Here is a 19702-nt window from a genome sequence, read left to right as displayed (position 1 = left end):
TAAGTAACTTTTTTATTGGTTGTGGTGGCTCTTGAACCTCGGAAAATCTTTTCCGGCAGTGCAACATAATCCGTTTGGTTCATTAGCTCATAGTTTCTATTGAATTTATTGCATATTTTATCCTTCTTATCTATTTGAATATCATTCGAATGAGCATAATCAACATTTGTATTGTAATGGAATGCTAATATACTATTACCACAGTCTAGTTCTAGTATATACAGTCACGAAGCTTTAGTTGTGAGGGTGCTAGGAACACTGTGTCGGTAATATTTCGCATTGTCTGTAATGAGACGATATTAACGATCCTAGCAACTATCTATGGATGCATATTTACTACATATTGAGCTTCATGACTGTATATGCTAGACTGTGCTATTACTGCGTACTATCAACTACGCTGTCTAGTAGTAATACACTGTCGTTGTTTGTTAATCCTCTGAGAACGTTAAGCGCTGTTTTCTCTTTCTCGACCCTGGCAAGTTCGAACTTTGGTATCGGCAAGTTGCTCAAAGTGTTCGATGCTAGTTTCTCTTCGTCTAGACCAGAGCCTGGATGCTATCTGCTATGATTCTCTGTAGAGCAAGGCGCAGTGTGATATACATAATATGTAGAACCTGCAAAATGGGACACATTATTTATTATTATTATTATTATTATTATTATTATTATTATTATTATTATTATTATTATTATTATTATTGTCCAACGTGCACTACAGAATAAGGTGAAACTTAATATTCTTCCCCACCACAAAATGGAAAAACGTACTTAAATAATTAAAAATAACCTGAAAATTATAACAAACCACACCAGAGACAGGATGTAATCAATAAGAAGTTATACTTAATAGATAAGAGTTCTGTATAGTGCACAACACTCCATATTGGATAATTAGCAAAGCAACATCTTAAGCACGTGTAGCTTGTGGGCCCTACCTCCATCCTTCTGAGCGCGACTCCTTATTTACTCGGTTATTTATGGTCTAATGTTATCAATAAAAACAATTAACAATAGGTATTACAATAATTAACAATACACAACTAAATAATTAAAACAAATAATTAAATAACTAAAATGAAATAATTTTGTCCATGGAGCATTCGATTTGATATAAAGAAAAAAAACGTTTCAGATGTTTCTTATTTGAAATTATAATTAAAATATGATCATTTTGACCCAGGGAGCATACATTTGGTGCAAGAATAATTCCTTTAACATGTTTTTTTAATTGCCACTATATCAAAATAATTGAAATACTATCTTTTGGTTCAGAGAACATCCGTTTCTGGTGCAAGGATAATTCATTTCACACGTTTCTAAATTAATATTGAATATATTCTTTAATAAAACATCCCAAACCAATGTCAATATAGCATGGATTGTGTACAAAGATTATTTTTTGTGTTCTTTTTTAAATTTAATTTTACCGTCAGAGGCCGTTTCCTCAAAGGTTTTTCTTTGTTTTCCTTTTTTCTGTTTTTTTTTTCTTAAACTAATACGAACATCACACCTATGCCCAAAGCGGGACTCGAACCCACAACCTGTGCCTTTACTACTTGCGCCACCCAGGTTGGCTGTGTTGTCCCAATTGTTTACGTAAAAAAATGAAAATTAACATTAGATAAATATTACTTTGAGAAACACAGGGAACAAATATGGGCAAATGATAACCGTAGGGAATTCATTTCGTGCACTTCGCACAATGTAAAATGACTCGGATAACTTAGACATTAGAAATGAAAACCTCTAGTGAACTCCACGGTAAAATACTAATTTTTACTCCATTTGTATTTTACTTTTGGTCATCCCTGAACGTGATTCATAAAACCATTGAATATAACAACTGTTTCAACATCATATATCCGGACAGGAAACACTACAGAATCTATTATAATGATCTGTTTATAATTTAGCCTGTTTAATTAAATGCACCTTTTTACTAAAGAAGAAAACACGAACAGAATGGTCTGAACTAGTTATAACTGATTTAGCATACTCGTATTATCGCCGCGCCAGCCACAGTAACGACCGGCAGATCAAAGAAAAGGTTAACAACAATAACAAACCTGTCGATTGCATACTGTTCTAAAGCGATGTTGTCGCGTCTTTTTCAAACTGCAGGGCGTACAAACGAGAAACTCGACTACTTTATAACTAATAATAATAATAATAATAATAATAATAATAATAATAATAATAATAATAATAATAATACTTCCATGCTATCTAACTACATCTATACTAATAATAAATCTGTAGCCGAAATTTTTCTGGTAATTTTCGATTTTCCAAAAATAATTGGTCCTAACATATATAATTAACCACCCTGAAACCGAAAATCGCTTTTTTGAAAATTTTGTTTGTATGTATGTCTGTCTGTCTGGATGTTTGTTACCTTTTCACGCGATAATGGCTGAACGGATTTCGATGAAAATTGGAATATAAATTAAGTTAGTTGTAGCTTAGATATTAGGCTATATGGCATTCAAAATACATTATTTAAAAGGGGGGTTATAAGGGGGCCTGAATTAAATAAATCGAAATATCTTGCTTATTATTGATTTTTGTGAAAAATGTTACATTACAAAAGTTTCTTTAAAAATGATTTTCGATAAGTTTTATTCCTTGCAAAATTTTGATAGGACTGATATTTAATGAGATAAATGAGTTTTAAAATTAAAATAACTGCCATCTAAGGCCGTGTAATGAATTAAAAAACAAATGACTTCGTCTATAAGGGGCCTTGGACAGCAACAATCGAAAGCTATGAAAGATAGCCTACAGAGAATGTTTCTGTGTTTGTATGAAGTAATATCGGAAACTAAATTAACCTATTTGTATAATTAATTATCATTTCACCATTGGAAAGTGTAGTTTCTCTAGATAGACATAATGCTATAATGTTATTACAGTAACTTCTGATATAATATAATACAATATAATATAATATAATATAATATAATATAATATAATATAATATAATATAATATAATATGTAATATTATATAATATAATTTAAGTTATTTGAAGGGTTCAGAACCATAGTGGGCCAAGCGCCATTTACTGAATACGTAGAAAACAAGGGTTAAAATTAAGTTATTACCATAATTCAATGGAAACCTATAACAAGTAAAATAAAATATACACATTAAATCTAAATGATGTCAATCTTCATTAAACTATGGTTGCATGTAATAAAAATTAAGAAACATGTTAAAGGAATTGTCATTGCACCAAATGAGTGTCTCTGGACCAAAATGATCGCATTTTAATTATTTGGATGCAATTTAAATTAAGTAACATATTAAACGATTTATCCTTCTATCAAACACGAATGTTCCCTGGATCAAATGTCCTATTTTAATTATGTAATTACTTTATATTTATTTCCAATGGGTGCAGCGGAGCGCACGGGTACGGCTAGTTAATTAAATAAATATGTAAATTACAGTTATTAATTACCTGACATCCTAGCTCTCATCTGAACTGCTTCCTTCACTGTCACTGTCACCTACGCTTATAATGAACGAGTCTCTGTCTTTTCAGAATCGCGAACAATATATTGGCGTTCTATTTCTCTTGTCCTGTTAACACACGTCCACAATTCCTAATTTATTAGTTCAACGCATTCTCGTATAGTTCTGCATACACTGTCACTACGTGATGGAATCACATTTCGTTTTCGAACTTCATGTTTTAAGCGCGCCCAAATAAGTTCAATAGCATTTAAATTACAGTGATATGGGGGCAACCGCAAAACCTCATGGCCGAAATCTCTTACAATTTTGTCAATGACAAACTCTCTACTGATATTAGCTTCTTTTATGTGTTCAAGCAATACATATATAGTGGGGAGTGGATGATGTGTTGTACCATGAAGCTAATAATATCATCCTTTCTTGTGGATCTATTTGGTAGTCTAAACTGTAGCCTGGAATGATAAGCAGCGTTATCCGTTACAATTATACACGGAGGGCTTGTTGGAAGATTTTTCATTAATTTGTTTGTAAACCAGTCCTCGAAAATTTCAGAATTCATTTCATCATGTGAATCTGCTTTGGAGTCATCTATATTTCTAGCTGAAAGGAACAAACAATTTGGAACCCAGCCTTCACTACTACCTGTGTGCAAAACCATAATTCGTTTCCCACGAGATACAGGGGCATTGAAGGCACATGAGCAACCTTCCATCATCCCAACCTTTTTTGGGGACATCATGTGTGTCATACCATGTCTCGTCCAAAAATATAATTTTATGGCCTGCCGATCTTTTAGAACGAAGTGTGTTCAAATATTTGTACCTCCATGTTACTATTCTCGACGACTCCATTATCACGCGTCTTTTGTTAAGAACTCGGAACCTGAATCCTAACTTTTTCAATAATTCTCTCAGTGTTGTTTCTTTGTAGGGGAATTCACACTTTTTTGAATTTCTATTAATATTTCACTAACTGTTAGCAACTGTCCATTTTTTAAAAAATCATACACCGTCTGACGAATCAGATCGCAGGTGAAATTATCAACTTTTTCAAATTTCTGTTTTTTATTTTTACATTTTTTGGGTGTTTTAGGATCTCTTTCTACAACTCTGCTTACGGCTTGCCTACTTAATCCAACAACTTTTGCGGTCTCTGTAATCGGTCCCTTGCCCAATTTATTACTTTTGACGTAGGCATACACATTACAAATTATTTTCTGAGACTGTTTATTCAATGTCCCCATACATTTTCTACCTGTAATTGTCTTACTTCTACTAGTTGAAGGAACACACGCATTTACATTACTTTCAACTTCATCATCGCCTTCCCACGGTCTCCATATCTTAAATATTAACACCAACTTATAACTTCCACTTGAAATGCTTTACTAAACTGAACGAACATTTGTTATTAAAAATGGCAACCTTGGTTCTTACTCCACGTGGACTTGATATGTACACGTCAAAATTCAATCCTGGATTGCCATTGGCGGCAACCGTTTTTTGTAGAGTATGATTGAAGCGGTGGGACTAAAAGAACCACAATCACAAGCGACAAACAATGACTTATAAATACCAAAGACTCGCCGGTCGTTACTGTGGCTGGCGCGGCGATATACTTCTACAGGGACATCATTTTATTTTTACTTCAATTTTTATTGTACCTGAGTTTTTTAATGTACTTCACTCCCACCCCTTCTACTAATGAAGTTCCAGCTGTCCTCCACACAGAATGAAGACCGCATATAGTAAACAGCACTGAGTTAGTGAGTATAGTACGTTCCAGAAATATGTCTGCGTTTTCCAGTGACGAAAGAACTTTCAATATTGAATCATACTATCGCACAGGTACTGTCCGTTTGCCTACGTCGATTTCCCCCACCTGCTTCTGCTGCGCCGCTCTGTAAAAGCTGGGCTGTCTTAGCTCTTTTCTGAAAATATCTGTTAGGAATTGGACGTTTACGTAATATTATACAACTGTTTAAAATAACTTAAATAAAATAGCCTCGTTAAATAATTAACTGTCACGTGATTTCCCCCCTTTCTACGATCCTGCGGCATAACCACTTGGACGGACAGTAGATAGCATGTCTGAATAATTTTATCTGTGCAGGTCGGGCAGAAGTGAAGATTGAATTTACAGTATGTAAGGTACTCTTTTATAGAATAGGTACAGAATTATTTCAACATGAGTTACTAGTACGAAGGACGAAACTGGCAATTGGAATTAGATGCAATAGTCCATAGTGCGATAATATGCACAAAAGAACTGAAGCCTGTATCGAAATGAACGGCCACCATTTTCAAAAATGTGTTTAAATATTCATATTATGATTATTTTTAAATTTAACTTCTTTCTCTATATTGTATGCTAATGTGCTGTAGACAGTATAACATACACTGCATAATGAATACTTCGCATGGATAACTCAGTTCGCGAGTAAAAACACTTATTCTTAATACAGTACTGTAATTTGATTAAACAAAAACTAATGAAAATTATCGAACTCAAAATTGCGATATTTCCTAGTTTACGCAAATGGATGAACTAGTTTTCTTCCCTCCTATACCTAGTAAAGTGATTTGTTTATGTTTTACGCCAGTATCATCGAACTCCAGTCGTGGAAGGGAGTAGCAAACTGTGTTTCCGGTTCTCTAAAGGTATAGCCAGATTAATATTAAAAATGTTAGTAAAAATAAAATGATGTCCCTGTACAAACGTTACATTTGTGTTCCTATAAGGTAAGAATAATAAGTTGTGCAAGTACTCAGAGAAAATCTACAACATAGCCACCTTGTTTCCTAAAATTCCCATAGATTACACCAAGAAGTCAATCCGTTCGTACTATGAGAAGCCATCACATAACTGAGCTGCTGCTCTCTATAAAGTATTTTTAATTTTAAACTATACTTCGTTCCATAATGTCTGACAGGAGATATAAACATTGCCGGCATAGGAGGAGAGAAGTATAATTGAGGGGTTCACAACCAGAGTGGACCAAGCCCATCTGGAGTAGTTCTGAGATATTGAGTCTTAAAGTTCCTGGCTCACGCGTAGCAACCTTCACCTTCCATAGGAAATGCTGCCCTCTGTGGAGTAACAAATGAGTTATGGACTTTGTTTGTTATGGCAATGAATAAATCTAAGTTTTCTTCATCCGAAATTGTATTAATGCACAAACTGATCACTGGTGGACTTGGTCCACTCTGGTAGTGAGCCCCTCAATTGCTATTCAACCAATAGAAGAGATCTCATTCCACACTTGACTTGAAGTTGGACGATCTGAAGTCTGCTATTGGTTAAATAGCAATTATACTTCTCTCCTCTTCTGCCGGCAATGTTTAGTTCTCTTGTCAGATATTATGGAATGAAGTATAGTCTGCTAGAATTTATTTTTCGGCAACATCTCGTCACTCACCGCTGACGTTATCCAGAGCATACAGCGTTATATAAGAAGCGATATCGAACTCCGGACCATCTACACGATTGAGAAGCTTGTCCAGCAGGATTCGTCCGTTGCGGTTGAAAACTTCAACGAACTGCTCGAGGATGCGGAAGTGGAAGGTCGGGGTGAGCAACTTCCGGTGCTTGCGCCAATGATTACCTGCAACAATGAAGATAGATATTTACGTTAAAATAATGTCCTTAATTCTGATAAAATTGAAGTTCTCTTGCTGAATTTACTCTCATAAAATCTACACCTTCAAGTGCATGATGAAAGGTCTGAGTATGATAACTTGAACGCCAGTTCACTTGGCAACCGGAGCAAATAAGAGAAGTGAGCGATATAGACGCTAGTGAGCGGCAGCTGAGAGCGCGGTGTTAGCTCTGTTACGTGGTCAGGGGTGGAGTCTTACATATGACTGCAGTACGATACCACTTTGAGGTTGAACATGGCGAGATCCATTGTTCCAAATATTGATAAAAACTATTTGAAATGAAAAGACTCTAAACATTTCGTAAATCAACGAAATAAGGATTTCATTAACTTTTTTAGTAACTTTGAAAATCAATGATTTAAAATAGTGAAGAATCCATAAGTACTTCGGCACATCATTGTAATATAATGATGAGAGAATAATTATTATTTCTTCCATTATAAATTGGGAATTCCTTTAGCCCTAGTGTTTTATTGTAAATATATATTTGCAATATATACATTGTTGTATGCATATGTCTGTATAAGATATTTAGATGTGTATTTGTCTCATATTCTTAGGATGGCACACATGTTAAAATAGAAACCTATAAAATTTGTGTACATTCAGCTGTTTCATTTAGGCTATTTGTATCAGCATTGCTTACTATTTTGAGTACTATTACTTTAAAATTGATGGGATAATAATGATTAATAGCCTACTCTGTCCAACTAGAAAATGACATATTTTTATGAATATTATTTTTGTCTGTTATTATTATAAATATTTAGATTAATCGTAGCTTATAAATATTGTCGTAAATTATTAGGAAATATAAAACACATGGACGATCTTTCTCTAAAGAAAAATTAAGATAACTGTAATTAATTTTGGCGTTGCCATCTTACCTTGAGGAAGAAGAAGACATTGAACAGCTTGTCATGGAAATACGTAATTTGCGGCAAATAAAATAACCCTTGAGGCACGATACCACAAAGACCATACATTAATCCAATAGAACACCTATGGCGTAAATTAGGCAGAAGAGTGTGTAGACATCATATAACCAGCAAGAAAAAATTGAAGGAGTTACTTCTTAAAGAGTGGCATGAAACAGGGGCAAAAATAACAGAAACTTTAGTGAATTCAATGCAGAAAGGACTTATGGCAATTATTCATAACAAAGGAAAGGTCACAAAATATTAATGTCATGAATATTTAGCTTGTAAAGAGAAACAATTTTTTTTGGTTATATGATGTGCCTATTTATGTCCGAGACTCTGGAAGTCAAAAAGAGAATATATATTTTACTTTCTGTGTTAAGTCGAAATTGCGATTGGAAAGCTGAAAAGGCCCAAGTCTGCAGGTATCGATCAAATTCCAGCAGAATTAATACAAGAGGGTGAAAACGCATTATCTAGTGAAATTTATAATCTTGTACTTGCAATCTGGGAAAAGGAAATTGTACCAGAGCAATGGAAGTAGTCCGTAATTTTATTGCACCTATTTTTAAGAAGGGAGAAAAGACTAAGTGTGGTAACTTTCCAAGAATATCACTTTTATTGACGTCTTACAAAATTTTGTCGAATATTCTTTTGAGAAGATTAACTCTGCATGTAAATGAAATTATTGGGGATTATCAGTGTAGTTTTAGGCGTAATTGATCGACTATTGATCAAATTTTTTGTATTCGACATATATTGGAGGAAAAAATTGAAGTATAAGGGCAGAGTATATCAGTTATTCATAGATTTCAAAAATACATATCACTCGATTAAGAGAGAAGCTTTATATAATATTCTCATTGAATTTGGTATTCCCAAGAAGCTAGTTCGATTAATTAAAATGTATCTCAGCGAAACATACGGCAGAGTCCATATAGGCCAATTTCTGTCTGATGCTTTTCCAATTCACTGCGGGCTAAAGCAAGGAGATGTACTGTCACCTTTACATTTTAGCTTTGCTCTAGAACAGGGGTCGTCAGACAGAGCACGCTAGGGCTAGCATCTTTTATCCGCTGAAAACGCAGCGCAGCCGTAGCTGCTAGCGGGTATGCTCTCTATCTCTCCCTGCTGCACGACGGTGTACATGGGACGGAACCGCGTACCCGTTGCACATTTCAGCGAGTGCTGACGACCACTGCTCTAGAAAATCCAGGATTACAGAAAGGGTTTGGAATTGAACGGGTTACATCAGTTGCTTGTTTAAGTGGATGACGTGAATATTTTAAGAGAAAATCCACAAACTATTACAGGAAAACACAGGAATTTTACTTGAAGTATGTAAGGAATCGAATTTGAAGTAAATCCCGAAAAGACAAAGTATATGATTATGTCTCGCGACCAGAACATAGTACGAAATGAAAATATAAAAATTGTAATTTTATCCTATCGAGATGTGGAAAAATTCAAAACCTTGCGTCAGCAGTAACAAATATATATGACACTCGAGAGGAAATTAAATGCAGAATATATATGGGAATGCCTGCTACAGTAAAACCTCGTTAATCCGGTCCCCGATAAGTCGGACTTCGCTTAACCCGGACAGGTTAAAAAAAACGAGTTTGTAAAAATTGAAGAACCTTGTTGTAAAACTTACTTTTATAAATTAGAACTATGGAAATACAATATTACAACTAGAATATTAAAAATAAGAAATTCATCATAATAATTATGGGTATCACCTATGTACTGCATTATATGTATTGCTTTACATTTTTCTGCAGTGTAGTCCATACCTGTGGAGTAACGGTTAGCACATCTGGCCGCGAAACCAGGTGACCCGGGTTCGAATCCCGGTCGGGCAATTTATCTGGTTGAGGTTTTTTGCGGGGTTTTCCCTCAACCCAATTGAGCAAATGCTTGGAAACTTTCGGTGCTGGACTCCGGACTCATTTCACCGGCATTATCACCTTAATCTCATTCAGACGCTAAATAACCCAAGATGGTGATACAGCCTCTTAAAATAACCTAAGTTACTTAGAAAATACTGTACTGTATAGTGTACTTAGGGCATGCCCTTGAAGTACACCATCATAAACGTATTTTGTTGCTATAAACGGAGTTTTAATACAATTGTTACTGTTCTTTTAGGTTATTTCCGTTAATCAGGACTTTCGTTAAACCGGTCATCTAGTTTGCTTTCAAGAAACTGAGAGTTAGAATTTATAAAACCGTTGTATTACCGGTTGTTCTGTAATATGGTTGTGAAACTTAGGCTCTCACATTGAGAGAGAAACAGAGATTAAGGATGTTCGAGAATAAGGAAAATATTTGGGGCTAAGAGGGTGAAGTTATAGGAGAATTGAGAAAGTTACATAATGCATTGTATTCGTCCCTACCATAATTGGGAATATTAAATCCAGACGTTTGAGATGGGCAGAGCATGTAGCACGTATGGGTGAATTTAGAAATGCTTATAGAGTGTTAGTTGAGAAACCTGAAACGTAGATGGGAGGATAATGTTAAAAAGGATTTGAGGGAGGTGAGAAATGATGGAATCTTGCTCAGGATAAGGACCGATGGCGGGCTTAAGTGAAGTCGACAATGAACCTCCGGGTTCTGTAAAATCCATTTGAAAGTTAGTTATAGAGATGTCATTTAATATATTATTTACGTTTATTTGTGATGAAGATTGAGATAAAATTTATTTTATTTGATCACTTTGTATCTTTAATAATTTATAAAATATAAATTTATAAACATGAGTTCTGTATTTATATTTGGCTGAGAAATCTGGAGGAAACAAGATGACTGAATTTTGTGATTACGTTTTCGATACCTACATTTCACCTGATGCCAAGTTCTCACCATCAACATGGAGTCTCTATAGCTTGGTGGCCTTCGAGAAATCACAGACGCAACTGATTCCTTATAGCAGGTTAAATTCTCCCTTCTACCATAGCTATCCGAATATGTTATTATTTACAAACACTCTTATGAATTTGCAAATGCAAGCCTACATCAAAATTCGCAGCTGCCGTATTGGAATAATGGACAAGAAAAGCCGAAAATTGATTGACAAAATACTCTCACATTGCGAAGTGGGTACAATTATGAGAAATATTAAAAAATAACCCAATGTGATTTTGTAAGGAAAGCTCCGTATAGGAAGGAAGATTTCGAAGAAGTAAAAATGTTATAATTCATGTTGGCGACAGGAATTACAAAATAATTCATCATTATATTCTACAGATAACCAACATTTTTTTTTCATATATACAAAACTTTATACTTTTTTTTAATGTTACTTCCTTTTAAAACAATGCTTCACAAATTACAATTTAATGGAAAAGAAAATGTAAATTAAAATTTCTTAGTCCGTCCTAAGTCTGCAAAGTGAGAAGACAAATCTTGAGTAGGCCTATAAGTACGAACCATTTAGGAAGACGTCCCGGGAATTGAAACGTGTGAGTGAGAGCGCTGAGATGTGAGAGTGAGAGCTCTCACTTCTACTTCTCGAGAAGGCTTTTAAACACTTCAAATTTTATTTTAATGGCGCTCAATGTACAAGTTTCTGAGTAAATCTGTGCCGTAGGCCTACTGCATTTTAAGATCTTGGGATGAAGGGTACATTTACTACCATGTGACACAAAAGTAATTTGCTAAGTCGGGAAAACAATATTATTTTAAATAAGGTTCACGACAGAGACAACAAGGACCACGACAAGGACAACAATGAGGACCACTATAAGAATCACGACATGGATCACGACCACGACAACTAAGATAAGAGTCGCCATGACAAAGGTAACAAAGGAACACGATGAGAAACATAAAGAGAACAAGAACCACAAAAAAAAAACTTGGTTTTACCATCACTGTGAATTTCCCACATATATGATTTTCGACGACGGACACAACAAATCACGCACTCATAAGAGAGAATCAGTCGATGTAAAAATAGGCCTATATTATATTCACACATACATACTTGATGCTGTATATTCAATTTAATGTTGTAGAACAGCGATTCTCAACCGCGGCCCGCTTGGGGTTCTCATTACAGTAAAAGGAGGGCCGTGAACAATTTTAAGAAGCTTTCATAAAAATTTCAAGGTGTGAATTTCACACTTCAAATATACTTATATTACATATTAGTTATATTAACAACATAAAATAAAAGGGATCATAATAATTTCTGTTTATTGCGTATCTTTAATTTCTATTACCGGTACTCAGAGCAACAAAAATGAAATCTGGACTGGAAAAAAAACTGCAACAATGGGAAATTTGCAGTGAAATATTGTATAAATGGGACAGGAGTTTGAATGAGAAACGATCCATTTATTGTTCATTGTTGAGACAAATTGTAATTATTTTCCCGTATAAACCCCACATGTCTTTCAGTCTGCCAGAATCATTGCGTTGTTGTGCAACCCAATTAAAATGGATTAAAAAATTAATCTGTACAAATATTTCAAACTTGAAAGTATTAATAAGAAGGCAGAGGTATGTGGAAATAATAAATCAATCAGTGAAGTTTATCAAAGTGTTTCTGAAGAAAACCAGTGTCTTCAAGATAATATGGATGCTGTAGCAACAGACGATGGTACATCTTCTACTGCTGACATGACTACCACGCGAACAGAAGATTGCATTAAGAGAAGAAGTTTGAAGAAAAAACACACAAGTACATGGATTCAAATATTAATTTGGTTTCAGTTATGGAAGTACTTATTGCATACATTTCCCAGTATGTGTCATGTGTAATTTGAAGTTATCTAATGAAGCTCTGAAACCAGAGAAACTAAAACGATATCCGGAAAGTGTTAATCCTAATCTTATTAATAAGCTACCTGATTATTTTGAAAGAAAACGAAAGCCCTTCAATGATAAAAAAAACGCTAATGAAAAGATCTCTATCAACTGATGCTGCTTTTATAAAGTCTTCATTCTTAGTAGCTCACGAAATTGCTAAAAATAAGGAGCCGTTTAGAATAGGTGAACACTTGTTAAGCCATATTTACTGCAAGTTGTAAATGAGTTGTTTGGAGGAGAGTCACAGGGGAAGAAAGTTAAAGTTCTCACATTATCTCATGACACCATCGCTATACGTGTTAATACGAGTATGATAGCAGACGATACTAAGTCTCAGCTAATTGTATTAAACTATCACCGTGGTTTGTTATACAGGTAGATGAACCACCGATATCGTTGGTCGTTCTATTTTAATGGTCTATGTTGGATTTATAAACCATAAAACTGCATCTATTGTGGAAGAAATGCTGTGTTGTCTTGAACTTGCCGATACTACTGCAGAGGGCATTTGCAATGTTTTGAATACCTACTTTAGTACAGAAGGGTTAGAATGGAAGTATTGTGTTGGTTTGTGCACAGACGGGGCAGTAGCAATGATTGGCCAATATTCTGGTGTTGGCGTACGAATTAAAGCTTATTTTCCTTTATGAACACAACTCATTGCATTATTCACCCAGAACATCTTGCCAGTAAAGATATGTCACCAGAGTTACATGTCGTCTTAACAGATCGGTTAAAATAGTAAATACGATTTAATCGTCCCCAAAAACCTCCATGTTATTAGCAGCTTTCTGTCCAACATTCCGCTTTGTTACTACATTATGAAGTATGTAGCTGAACCTCGGAAAAGTATCAAGGCTATTGGAGCTAAGAACTGAAGTTGAAACAGTTTTGAGTGGTAAAAAGTCTCCTTTAGCTCATCGAATGTATTATGATGACTGGGTAATGAAGTTGGCATACCTGAGTGATATATTTCACTTGGTTAACGAGCTCAAGCTTACACTTCAGGGACCTTCAAAATCATCTTTAATTCCATGGATCGAATTAAGGCATTCAAAAGAAAACTTGATGTCTGGAAAGAAAGAATGAGAAAAATATCACATATGTATTTCAAGCACACTAAAGTGCTTGAAACATTGCTTGGGGAAACATTAATGAAATTATCATGGAACATTTTCGAGAACCTAAGAGAGAAATTTAAATATTATTTTCCTCCTTCCAAAGAAAAGAATTAGTGGATTCCATTTCCATTTAACTCTAGTAATGAAATCTCTCATCAGCCATGTGAGGACGACAACTTGATAGAATTATTATCTGACAGCACTCTGAAACGTCATTATCAGAATATTCTTCGCTCAGCAGTGTGGCAGTGAAAAAGCTTCTTCCATTCTCAACTACCTGGTTATGTGAGGCAGGCTTTTCGGAAATGGCTTCAATGTGTTTAAAGGAAAGGAATCGGCTAGGGCTACAAAATCTGCAAAACTGTTTGCGACCAGGTCTGAATAAAACATTGGAGCCAAGAATTGATGTTCTTGTAGAAGAATGACAAAAAAAGTATCACATTAAGTTTGTTGTAAAAGTGAAGTGTTTCATTTATCATTATCAACTCAAAGATTATTATAAACTGTGAACATGTCAAGAGTTTAATATTGCGGCATAATAATTTTGTATCATTTATTATTAAACCTTTATTAATTTAAAATATATTTGACTTGTAGTGTTACCTTAGTTTTAATTTTTTATAAAGCACACCTAAACACTTCAGTGGGCCGCATGAATATAATGTAACATCAAGGGGACCGCACCATCAAAAAGGTTGAGAAACGTTGATGTAGAATTTCAATTGTCAGTGAACAAAAGCTGTTAAGCTATAAAATAACCTTAATGATCTGTTACTTGTAGTAAGGAATTACTCTATAATTTTATAAAGATTTACCACTATGAGTTCTTTTATATGGATTCTATGGACATTAACATTTCAAACTGGGATGAAAAGACTGTGAAATAAAATTGGTACCGGTAGCTTAATTTCTTATACTAATAAAAACAATGAAGATAACCGTTGAGGACTGAACTATGAGAAACTGAAATAATTGCTTCAATCATATTTCTGAGGTAGATAAAAATTGGACTACACGCCAATTGTATTTATATCAACCAATGGAACAATAAAACATTGATCGATCTAATATCTATTGAGAGTTTATTTAAATTCTGGGTCTTGAAAGATTAAATAGTCCAGTTTATGATGGATATATTCACGGACCTTTGCTTGTTAACAGTCCTTCACCCAGCCACGGTTTGACGAAATTGTAAAGGTATGCTTTCTCTAGCTCTGTGTTGCTGCTGAATAAAGCCTGTAAGAAAAGAATAAAATAAAAGTAGTAGTAATACTAGTAGTATTGCCAGTAGTGACAGTTTTAGAAAATATACCAATTATGCGGGACAATTGTGAAATATGGTTCAATAATTTTATTAAATACTGGTTACAAAACATTCTTAGCCTACTCAGATGTAGAAATACCATAAGGAAGGAACAGAAAAAAAAAGAAAACATAAAATTTCGATATAAAATTTAAGTAAAATTGGGGTATTTAATTCTTTTATATTGGTTACATGAAGTAATTTGAGCCAAATTTTAACTGAAAGGATGGAAATTGGTTTGAAATTAATACCTAAAAAAATGCAATTCTATTCACTAGGATAATTATGCTCCGTATTCCAGCTACCTAAAGATTGAATTTAAAGACATATATATAGTACGCCGAACACAGGTAATGCAACGGATAAGGATATAAAAAAACACGTCGTCGCTTCGTGTTCGTGGTTGTACAGTCAACTCCCGACATTCTGAAGCTACACTAGTAAACACATGCTTAGCCGTGATGTTCATTTTCGTCGTGATCGTTGCAGTGAATTATAACGTGCATTCATAACTTACGAAATTTGAACGTATGCGAAAGTAACTTGAAATGATTTTATATTGCAAGAAATTCTTTCGATAGCACATGACGTTATTGATGCATGATATAGTACAATATATTGCTATTGTGTGATATTTTTTCGTGTTTCATTAGGATATTGCATTTGTAGCTCATCACTGAAAGCCTACTAATTTTCTAGATACTATTCTAGGAATTCCCTAAAATGTAGATTATTTAATTTATTAATTGGGATGTTGGCATTGAACATGATAGTAGGCTACACAATTCAATGCTAAACGTCGAGTTAATATCTTCATAATATTCAGATTTTGATAGTATTGGTTCTTTGGATTACGTTAAACACATTTTATGTGCCTTTTGGTATTGCAGTGTCTTTCAGTGCACTGTTTTTGTCACTTTTACGTTTACTTTACACAATTTCTATGTAATGTTGTCTATATTGACAGTGAAAATATTAGTTCAAATGTCCTCAACTATGCCCTGCAATATCACACTCTTGAGCGTCTTACCTAAGGCATTTTACCTCTGCAATGAACCTTCAATCAGCCACAAAGATGTAGGCTAGTTGTTTAAGTTATACGCCTAGTAAGAGCAGTGATCGATAAGACTACTCACTATGATTGCGTCCCGTGTTTGACTTTCTAGATTCTAGAAGAAGAGGGCAGAGGATGCGTAATAGAGATGAACAAAACTAACTGCCGCTCTCGCTCGCTGTGTTCGCTGCATTTGTCTTTCTAGTCTCGGCTCGTCATTCCCGCTGCGCTTCGAGTCTCGCTCGTCATTCTCGAAATAGCATTTGGTAGACGTGGAAAGATTTCGTAACTTTGAATAACATGGTTCATCATTGAAATAAATAACATAAATTTTTAAATGAGACAAAAAGACAAAACAGAACAGTATTTTAGTTATCAAAATGTTCTGGTTCTATTATATGATATTACCTATAGTTTATATATATATATATATATATATATATATATATATATATATATATATATATATATAAACAATTCTCAAATAAATTTGCATTTCTAAAAACATAAAACATGACATTAATATGTTTTTACTTAAGATTGCACACTTGATCTTAAACATATAAAAAGAAAATTCCTAGTTTTTTAATAAGGGCCTAGTAATTAAATAAAGACTAGGGAACGGATTATTACACGCTGAAAGGTAGCGATGATGTTTCAACTAGGCTACTTGATAGTTTATACCTACATATATAACAGTTGCCAAAGTAGATAAAAGTTCAGTCAGGTATAAACAACTCTTGACTTGATCACAATATCGAGTCTCGGAAGACTCACAACCAGTCTTTACCTCAAGGACGCGCCGTAATATAACATTGTCGTGCGGGTTTTCGGCTTTGCGGGCGCTGTTAGTATCGTTTTCTCGATCGTTGTTCATCTCTAATGCCTAACTATTTTGTATGCGAACGTACCTGTACCTACTCTGTGATGTCACATATATACTGCGAATCAGGCAACCTAATTTCAGTTTATAGGTAGCTGGAATACGGAGCCTAACGTTAATGCTATTATGGGGATTCCTAAAATTTGAAAGATGAAGTCTTGGAAGATTCACATCTATTTTGGGAGGAGTATAGTCGTATTAATAATAATAATAATAATAATAATAATAATAATAATAATAATAATAATAATAATAATAAACAATGACACAGTTGGGTAGATGAATGCATTCTAAAGAATATAATTTTTGCTGATAAACCTACATACCTCTACGTATTTAGGTTCCATTACTCCGATGATAAGTATTGTGCCGACCCAGACTCTGGTGACATAACCATATTTCATAATCTGACTGTATGCGAAATTGAAAAAATCTGCAACAAAAATGTATGACAGGAAAGACTGTTATCTTCATTGCTAAGAAGTAAAATTCGAGACGCAACTTACCAAGATAACATTTCAAATGTGGTATCGTATAATCATGTATCTGTAATAAAAGGAATCTAATAATTGTGCTTCGTCTTTTATTATTATCCATTTCTGCGATTTACATTTATTAAAATGAATATAATAATAATAATAATAATAATAATAATAGTGCATTATTTATTAGTCCTCCTTCAGGTGAGGGCACTGACTGGGACTGTCCTTGTACGCAGGCCGCTCGGGTGGGACCATTGTAGGCCTACTTCCCGGGATGGAATGGTGTGCATGCCTTAAGGCAGTCATGTCAAAGCAAGAGCATTTTTTTGATCTTGAAGTCGTGCGCGAGCATTAAGTGCTAGGTATGGAAGGAGGAAGGATTATGTATATGAATAAGCAGCCTGTTGAATTAAGAAAACAGTGGTGTACAAACTTCAGACGGAACCTGAAATTTTTATGTCGTTATTTTTATGCGACTTCTTTCTGTTTGATATTATCTACTATATACTGTTTGTAAAAGAAAAGTACAAACACTAATTTCTTAATAGTGCAGTTGTGTTTTAAACGTTAATAATATAATAAACGGTTAAGAAGGAATATTTACATAAATTCCATAATAGTACAACTATACAGTACTAAGTGAATGAAACACATCATTCATAAAGAAAGTGATATCCCAAAGAAAGAGATTGAGTATGCCATGGTAAGTTGGAATTAATATTGATGGTATCTTTAGCCTTATAAAAGTAATCAACAAACTAATAAAAACAATATTATAATACAAAGCAAAGTTACCTAGGTATATGTTTTAACTGTAACTAATATTACATAACAAAACTCTTATCGCATTATGCTTTTAAGATGACGTTGCACACCACTTTGGTAATACACTATCTTCAATAATACGTATTTACAATATATTATATTTACGAAAACATTATTTCAGTACCTCTAAGGCTACTAAATAAACATATCTGAAAATTTCACTTTTCTGTAAAAGAGTTGAGAAAATATTTATTTTGAATAAAAAAGCACGCTTGTGAAAAATGAGCATTAAAATTAAAACTTCCATTTTTATAATGCTCTTATACTTCTCAGACAAATCTAAAAATTAACATGGATACAGTTTTAATACGTTATCTTCTCTTTATCCATTGAATCAGTGCTGGCCATCCCTGTATATAGCTCGACCAAGCGGCATATATTACCTCTTTCGTCTGTCTCTTTCCTTTCCGTTGTAAAGCGCTCAGGCTCTCCTGAGATTTAAAGCGCGCTCTTGCCCATATGGGCATAAGTTGACATGACTGCCCTAAGGCCTCTCACGCTACAGATCCTCCTGCGCGCTGCGCCCTGCCGCGAACTTCCCTACAGCCTACATGATCCCTTTACGTTTCCGCGTAGGGCACACCGCGGTCCCTCAACTATGTTCCCACAAGTTACCATGAGCCCAGTGAAGAGCATAGCACTACCACCAACAACGAAAGACAACGTATCCAAGGTGTCCAAGTTCGGCGGTGGCCCGCAATCAACTCTATTTCGGAGTAAGCTCGAAACCTAGGAAAGAAACGGAGATAGTGCTGAAAGAGAGGAAGTGTTTCGGAGTAAGCTCGAAACCTAGGAAAGAAACGGAGATAGTGCTGAAAGAGGGAAGTGTTTCGGAATAAGCTCGAAACCTAGGAAAAAAACGGAGATAGTACTGAAAGAGGGGAAGTGTTTCGGAGTAAGCTCGAAACCTAGGAAAGAAACGGAGATAGTGCTGAAAGAGGGAAAGTGTTTCGGAGTAAGCTCGAAACCTAGGAAAGAAACGGAAATAGTGCTGAAAGAGGGGAAGTGTTTCGGAGTAAACTCGGAACCTAGGAAAGAAACGGAGATAGTGCTGAAAGAGGGGAAGTGTTTCGGAGTAAGCTCGAAACCTAGGAAAGAAACGGAGATAGTGCTGAAAGAGGGGAAGTGTTTCGGAGTAAGCTCGAAACCTAGGAA

General features: G+C 34.7%; 1 protein-coding gene across 1 annotated transcript in view; it reads right to left on the bottom strand.

Moving 5' to 3' along the window:
* Positions 1 to 19702, bottom strand: part of LOC138715341 (cytochrome P450 4C1-like) — a 100678-nt gene that overhangs the window by 40521 nt on the left and 40455 nt on the right. The window contains exons 3-5 of the mRNA XM_069848156.1: positions 17567 to 17673; positions 15146 to 15236; positions 6901 to 7086 (exon numbers count right to left, since the gene is read on the bottom strand). Coding sequence (XP_069704257.1) covers positions 6901 to 7086; positions 15146 to 15236; positions 17567 to 17673 — 384 coding nt within the window. The remainder of the gene's footprint in view (positions 1 to 6900; positions 7087 to 15145; positions 15237 to 17566; positions 17674 to 19702) is intronic.

Source organism: Periplaneta americana, chromosome 15 (assembly GCF_040183065.1).
Source record: "Periplaneta americana isolate PAMFEO1 chromosome 15, P.americana_PAMFEO1_priV1, whole genome shotgun sequence".
In the NCBI taxonomy this organism is placed as follows: domain Eukaryota; kingdom Metazoa; phylum Arthropoda; class Insecta; order Blattodea; family Blattidae; genus Periplaneta; species Periplaneta americana.
This window is presented reverse-complemented; position numbering and strand designations above follow the sequence as displayed.